This window comes from Pocillopora verrucosa, chromosome 14, assembly GCF_036669915.1.
Source record: "Pocillopora verrucosa isolate sample1 chromosome 14, ASM3666991v2, whole genome shotgun sequence".
NCBI lineage: Eukaryota > Metazoa > Cnidaria > Anthozoa > Scleractinia > Pocilloporidae > Pocillopora > Pocillopora verrucosa.
This window is the reverse complement of record NC_089325.1, coordinates 2794692-2802878: the sequence shown is the minus strand read 5'-3', so window position 1 is coordinate 2802878 and position 8187 is coordinate 2794692. Positions and strand designations below refer to the sequence as shown.

The 8187-nt window shown below is 36.6% G+C and overlaps 1 protein-coding gene across 1 annotated transcript; it reads right to left on the bottom strand.

Moving 5' to 3' along the window:
• Positions 1 to 1892: 1892 nt before the first annotated feature.
• On the bottom strand, positions 1893 to 6219 carry LOC136278061 (uncharacterized). Its single transcript, XM_066161253.1, has 5 exons — positions 5908 to 6219; positions 5578 to 5709; positions 5270 to 5314; positions 2526 to 2592; positions 1893 to 2050 (listed from the first exon to the last, which is right to left on the bottom strand). Exons 1-5 carry the CDS (start codon positions 6046 to 6048, stop codon positions 1893 to 1895), a joined length of 543 nt encoding a protein of 180 aa, XP_066017350.1. The 5' UTR covers positions 6049 to 6219.
• Positions 6220 to 8187: the final 1968 nt, after the last annotated feature.

Below are 8187 nucleotides of genomic sequence, written 5' to 3'. Positions count from 1 at the left end.
AAATCAATTAACAGGGTCCGTTTATTGTTGGCCTCTTTCAGACCTCCTCATTTGTCTGCTATTTCCCGTGTCTGATATTATTGTCCGAGCCTGATATTATTTCCCATGTCTGTAGTTACTATTTAAATGGATTGTCGGCAACTTATCGGGCCGAGCCTAACAAGACTTGTGAATCTGAGAATCGAGGGGCCCCCCTATAATAACCTACATCACTAATCGAGTGTTTGATCGAGTTTTGATTAATTCCTCAATCACGAGCTCGGATTATCCAGGGTTGACTCCCGTCCCAGACCTCCCACGGTACACACGTTGGCTAGGGCTAGTTTTCTCACCTTAGTTTACAAAAACGATAAGCACCACTTCTTCGAAAGTATTGAAGCAAGCACTGATTTGGAGGTTATGCCTGTTGAGGTAGGGTTATGAAGTCTCTATCGTAGTATGCACATAGAATCTAGCCACTAGTTATGTTATACCTTTGTGTAGCAAACTCTTGAACTTTGTGTACCTGGCACACGCGGTTACAGAAGCTGATAATTGAAAGCCGAAACACATAATGTACGAATATTGTGTGCTTGTACATTAGTTTTAAACAAAAAAAATTGTCGTCTTTTTCAAAAATCTAGCCTTGTACGGCTCAATGAACGTCAAACTAAATATTATGCATTTGCTGTTGCTCAGTAAATGCGTAATTTGACAGCACTATCTCAAGCACGGTCTACGAAAATGCTAAATTTCGGTTATCATTCACTGTTTCCATCAGTGAACCCTTAAACCCCCAAATTGCGACTGGCTTCTCCTTTCTGCTTACAGTATCACCCTTGGATCAAATGTAAAAGTCAAGACAATGGTGGAAATTAACTCCAATTTAAGAGGCTCCTGATTGTCAAACAAATTCTCCTTGTCTGTACTATAAGAAATGGGATCCAAGGGGATGCAAAGAAAACAGGGTACAGAATATGACTGACAATGTAAGAGTGTAAAGGGTTAACCACTTGACCAGCTCAAACTAAGCAAGGGATCAGTAACCACTCAACCGGAATTCAATGTATAAAGCCCATCTTTTATTTTAAAACAGCAAGGTTAATGACATGTTATGGGCTCTCTTTCTTTTGTATTAATGGTTGTGTATTTGAAGCAAAAAGTTGTCTTGCAAACAGAGTACAATTCAGCAGACATCAGGTAAAAATCTTAAATAAAAAGAACGACATTAAACATCATCATCAGTGAAAATATCTTAATTTACACCTGGTGCTTTGAAATCAAACTAAACAAATTATACAATGGAAATTCAGTATTTTAGAGAGGTGATGATAAATTAATTCCCTACGAGTGAGATATAAAAACATGCATTAACCCTTTAACTCCTGGAAGTGATTAACACAAAACTTCTCCTACAATATCCCATAACATTATTCAGCAAACAGATAATGTGAATATTCAATCTTGTCAGGTTGAAGCTGCTATCTTGATCTAGCAGCAAGTTTCTCATAACTAATTAGCAAGGAAATGAGTAGCAGCTAGAGTGGAGAATTAACTATCAGATCTTGGGATTTAAAGGGTTAAGACTCTTGAATTCAGTTCATTAAATGTTGTAGCCAAAATGTGAGGGAGCAAGTCGCAGTACAACTCGTTCTCTCACATTTGTGTTGTATAACTAGCTAAGGTCCATAAAAAGTTTCCTTTTTTCAAGTTTACTTTAGAGAAAAATAGCTAAAAAATGTTTTAATGGAAATACATATATATAGATGGTCACTTGCAATAAAACCTAAGATAGATTTTCCTACTTATTAGTTTTACTTTTCTTTTTTTCTTTAGCTCTTAGCCTTCTCATTTGACGTCTACTTATTTTGTTCATTTCAATGTCATCTTCTTTGGCTTTCATTTTTTTACATTTAAGTTTGACTTTTTGTTGTCTTCTGGTTTTCTCTTTCTTTTCCTCTTTTTGTCATCTGTGTCTTTTGATTCCCTTTTGTTGCCTTTTTGTCCAGTTCTTTTATTCTCTTCTTCATCTTCTTAACTTTCTTTCCAATGCTCTTGTTACTATCATCTGCTAAATTGAATTTTTAAAGTATTGTTTAACTAATATGTAATGTTATTTACTTGTATTTCTTCAATCAAGTCCTGGCTATTGACCACACTGTTTTTGTGGTCACCCTGATTATAGAAGTTTGAAAAACTGATGACCTGAACTTCCAAATGATGAGGACATTCTTTAATGTATACCAAAGTCAAATAATATTCCAATATTGGGAAAAAATCTAAATATTTTCTGTGTACATCTACTTGTAACTATCCAATTATAATTGTGGAGCACATCTATTTTTCACTCTTTTTAAACAAGATGAAAAATGGGTCATTAACACCATTTTAGTGTACAATTTTATTAATTTAATTTAGTATACAAACTTTCCTGGTTACTTTACTTTCAGTAGTACTAGTGTTGTTTGCATTACTCTAAAGCATTCAAGCTAGATACGAGGTGAAAAGCACTTGCAAGGCTAGAACAAAAACCAATCAAAACATACCTCTGGTCTCAATGGTGGAATTAAGATCTTTGTCAGTTTGTAAAGGGCCAGTTCCTTTGAATGACACCTGGAAGGAAATAGGAGAAGAGTGGAAGCATCCCTGGCTCAAAGAATTATTGATTACAGAAATAGATTATCTTCATTTGTCTTTCTCTAGGAGAATTTAACGTCCAAGTTTTGTCTAACAAATGGGAAGTTAAGACTTCTCAGCATTTCTTTCAGTTCCTTAATTCTATTTTAATATTAAAACAAAATATCTTTGAAATGATACAATACTACAACTGATAAGGATACTTAAGTGAGAAAAACACCCCTTTATTCCTAATTCAATGAAACAAGTGTAAATCTGGACTAACAGTGACAATGGCAGAGCCCCTACCAAGGAAAACACCTTGCAACCCTGAAATAGAAGTTGCAAGCTCCGGAGTACAAATACACCTTTCACTACCAAATCTTGGAACTGCAGGTGAGACCTTGCTCTTGTCACACTACCGCACAGGAACACACCTTCAGCCTCTATAGTAGAAGTTGCAAGTTCCAGAGTACAAAAGCACCTTCTGCTGCCAAATCTAGCAATAGAACTCCAGGTGAGACCTTGCAAAGGAACACACCTTTTGCCTCTATAGTAGAAGTTGCAAGCTCCAGAGTACTTAAGCACCTTCCACCGCCAAATCTGCTAATAGAGCTTGAGGTGAGACCTCTCCCTACTTGTACCGACACAGAGGAATACACCTTCCGTCTCTATAGTAGAAGTTGCAAGCTCCAGAGTACTTGAGCACCTTCCGCCACAAAATCTACCTATAGAACTACAGGTGAGTCCTCGCCCAGGGCTGCGGAGGAACACACCCTTTGCCTCTATAGTAGAAGTTGCAAGCTCCAGAGTACAAAAGCACCTTCTGCCGCCAAATCTAGTAATAGAACTCCAAGTGAGACCTCGCACTAGTTGCGGTGCCACAGAGGAAATACCTTCCGCTTCTATAGTAGAATTTGTAAGCTAATGAGTATTTGAGCACCTTCTGCTGCCAAATCTAGCTATAGAACTCCAGGTGAGACCTTGTAGAGGAACACACCTATTGCCTCTATAGTAGAAGTTGCAAGCTCCAGAGTACAAAAGCACCTTTCGCCACCAAATCTAGTTATTCAACTTTAGGTAAAACCTCGCCCTAGTTGTAGCACCACAGAGGAATACACCTTCCATCTCTATAGTCGAAGTTGCAAGCTCCAGAGTACTTATGCACCTTCCGCCACAAAATCTACCTATAGAACTACAGGTGAGTCCTCGCCCAGGGCTGCAGAGGAACACACCTTTGCCTCTATAGTAGAAGTTGCAAGCTCCAGAGTACAAAAGCACCTTCCGTTGCTAAATCCAGTCATAGAACTCCAGGTGAAACCTCGCAGAGGAACACGCCTTCTGCCTCTATAGTAGAAATAGCAAGCTCCAGAGTACTTGAGCACCTTCCACTGCTAAATCTAGTAATAGAACACCAGGTGAACCCCTGCCCTAGTTGTGCCGTTACAGACAAATACACCTTCGGCCTCTATAGTAGAAGTTGCAAGCTCCAGAGTACAAAAGCACCTTCCGCTGTCAAATCTAGCAATAGAGCTCTAGGTGAGACCTTGCAAAGGAACACACCATCCACCTCTATAGTACAGGTTGCAAGTTCCAGGTACAAAAGCACCTTCTAACACTAAATCTAGCTGAAAGATTTTCTGAAATACATTGAGTTGAGGAATTTCAGGTGTGTTTTTCTCTAGTTGCAAAAGTACGTAAAGGGACAGATGTCAATGCCCTCCCTATTTCCTTTTCAGTTATCTATAAATGTGTGCATGTGAACCTATAATTAAAGCAATGCTCGCAAAATTGCTCTTGGATTTGGCATTGACAGAAAACACTGTAGATGTTCTCAACAGTAAATTAAAATTTAATCACCAAATGCATTAAAAGACTAACCAGGTAAACTTTGAAAACTGTGTGAAGGGGGAAAAAATGACCAGACGAAAAAAAAGATGCACTTAAAAAAGTTAAAAACATAGAAAACTGGGGCATTTAAAATAACTAAACGTGCTAAATTTCTCCAATCCACTTAATCTTAAATGCAAAATCTTTACGTTCAATCTCATACTTAAACATTTTTATACACTTTCTGAAAACATCCCTTGTGTTTTCTGTCATTTAAGCAAGGACAGGGTCTTTTTTTATCATCACAGGTGTTCAGGAAATTCACTACTAACTGTAGATGCTTTAATATAGCATGAATGTTCACTATAACCTTTCAAAATATCAAGGGATGTACATTATAGGCATTAAAAGGATCTTATAAAGTAAAAGTAATCTATTATAGTGTTTATAATTATAATGATGTTCAATTACATTATCTTGATGAGAACATATGGAATTAGTGACTAACAATATAACCAAGATAATGGTCATCAAATTAATCGGGCTTGTGTGTGTAAGCATCTGTAGCCAAGCAGCTGCTGGCAAATCTAACCCTAGCTAAGGTTTCCTATATCACCTAATCCCAACATTTAACCAGACAAAAAAAAACTGGAATAAGTCTGGCTAAAATTACACAGACAGAAAGAATTGCAATCTGCAGGCAACAGATGATACACACATATAGAGGTGTTCTGGTACATGTTATGATAACTGTGGCCATGTGGATGAAGCAGTATGAAAAGTCAGGAGAGATGAAATAGAGTGTTAAAAAGCCTCAACTTGTAAGTACAACATGTGTACTTACTTTTTCTGGGGACTCTGACATGAGTTTTTCCATTTCCTGTTCAGACTGGAAGTAAAGAAAAAAACTTCAACTCAGTTCTAGTCTGACTGGCAAAGAATGTTCAAACATGTAGTTCATTTTAGAGTGTTGCCCAACATACAGTGATTGATGAAAACTGAATATTGCTCACAAGATAACAAAGTTCTCCGAATGGCATTATCAAATAATCTGCAGTTTTTGATTGCAAAAAAGAAACATGGGGTTTGAACCTAATTCAAGGGTTAAAAATACCACACACCAATACTTGAATTGGTTAATTGATTCAATACCTTTTCTACTAGCCGCAGCACCTCTCCAGGAGGTTTAATAGCCTCTGTTGGAAATACTGTCCTGTTTTCCTGTGTCTCCAGCGAAAAGAACAATGGCTGCATCTGGCTACTCCCAAGCCAGTCATACACCTCCTACAAGTAGTTAATAAAAAATTGCATAATATGAGCTACATGAGGGATGTGCAGCAGCACTTTTTAAAAGCAAATCTCCTTTCTCATGTTGTGGTGCTATTATAACTCTTATAATTTCTTAAAATATCAAAACATTTGGATTATTGTGTACATTATTTTAAAGCTGTATTTGCTTTCAAGGTTATCATGCATACTTACTTGATAGCAACCTCCTCTGTGAAACGTTCTTTTGAACAAACCACTGGGCGTGTAAACTTTAATCTTTACACCATCTTTTGGTCCTTTTCTCATCCGATTTTCTCGCAAATTGCGTATTTCTTCGGCCTGTGTCAGAAACATATTTGTTTTCCATTCATTAAATCTTAAGAGCTACTTGTATCTTGAAAAAGACAACATAATGATAGAAAATGTATACCTTTGAAATATTTTATCTATTTCTTCTTATAATTATGTTTTTCCAGATCTCATTGAGCATGTTTGCTGGCTGTGAGAGTTGAAATGTATGTATAACCCCATTTAAGTAAGCTGCAAAAGGGTTTGCATCACATGAAAGAGCATTTTAAAACAACACAAATACAGTCTTAATTATTTCAGATATGAAGCACTTACTATATCATTTTTGGGGAGGCTTAATTCTCTTTCTTTTCTTTCTGTAGGTTGAAATGTTGGCCTTGCTGCACCTTGTGGTTGGTTCCTCTGTTGTTAAGTAAGAACATTTATAATTAAGATGTAGCTGATACCAAATTTAAGTCTCTAACTTTAAGTGTTATTGACAGAAATATTTGTTTGCAGCTGGTTCTAAAAAGAAATCAATATTTTCATCATTTGGAAGAATGCAAATGTGTTCATTGGTACGCTGGGATTTGTATCATTTTATTTTAATGAATTTCCTCAAATGATTTGTAATGGTTAATGCAATCAAATTCTAAATTACCATTCAATCCTTTTTCTCTTCTTGCTGACTAGTTTGGTGCATATAATTATCAAAAAACATTTAACCTGTTGCCCACTAGCCAATCAATCTATAACTTGTATGTATGAAAATAAAGGCTGTATCAACCACTGTGATAATGAAGGTTAAGGCAGAAGAAGGCTAAAGAAATCTCCTTTTTTTAAGGTAAAAATCTGTTGAAATAACCATACTTTAGAAGCATCTGCTTCCTGAGCTGCATGGAACACCTCATCTTGTTCAATCTGCAAAGCTCGTGATTCCAAAATCTTCCTCCTAGCAGTAATCAAATATGTTTAGAGAAAATTGACACATTATAGGGTAAAACAAGATAATCTTAAATAAATGCAAATTGGACACTGTAAAGAGTTTCTACGCTTGCCTTTTGAGTGTTAAGCCCTTCATCAGAGTGACAAGTATAGTTGATTTCAGGACTTAACAGTTTTTTCTGCGATGCAAGTGTGGTTTAATTTATTTGATTACAACTTGATCCAAGTTATGGCCATTTTTGGGCAAAATGAACATTTTTTTCAGCCTGACAATTATGCAAGCCTGGGCTATTAAAATATGTCCAGTAAGTTGCTCAGTACTGTTGACAACAATTTTTTGAGCACTACTTTGATTACATGAGGTCTTTAATCAATTTTTTCCATGTATCAGACAAAATTGTACCATATTGTAATATCATGGTGCACATAAAATTAAAGCTTTGTCCAACAAGAAAGGGACTCCAGAAAGATCTATTACCAGTTGGCATGTGCAATTTCCACGGCTTCTGCTGCCCTTTGCACTGCTTCACTTATTTGGGAAAAGTCAAAAAAGCTCCCTGTAAAAATAAAAAAAAAAGTTAATTATAATAGCTTTAGCTTTGATTTGCTTGTTTTGTATGCACTATGAGGAAATACCCATACTTTTGCATCAAGAGAGTTCTTACAGTAACCTTCAAATTTTCAGTTAATGGCTGACGCTTTTCCAGAATAGAAGTTATCTTGGAGTAAAGCAAAACTCAATTGAATTTTTTACCTGCATATCTCTCCACAGGTGTGGGTTGGCTTGACCCCCCCATGGATGGTGTACACAGAATAATCTGAGGTGCACCAAGAGTTTGGCCACCAAGTGCCTGCATGGCTAGAAACAGAAAAAAAAAATCATTTAATTTCCTGCTAATGGTAAAACTAGCTTGGGATCTACACAATTTATGTAAAAGCTTAATATCATTTTTGGTGTTTGGTTACTGCATTTCCTTGAATAAGTGCCCATGCTCTAATAAATGCCCCCTCCTCTGAATAAAAAGCCACCCTCTGGGCCTAAATGTCAAATAAGTCCCCCCCTCAATTTCTTAAATTAGCAGGGATACAGGGAAAACCTGTTTTTATGGCCAATTTATTTAACCTTCAACTTCAGCAGAATCAGTAAAGAAAAGTACTTCCTTTTCCTTTACTCACTTCTATTTATTTCCATCATCATGTGCTTACAGAGTTCTTTTCTGTGCATTATCTGTTCTTTTCATTTTTGTCCTATTTCCCTGC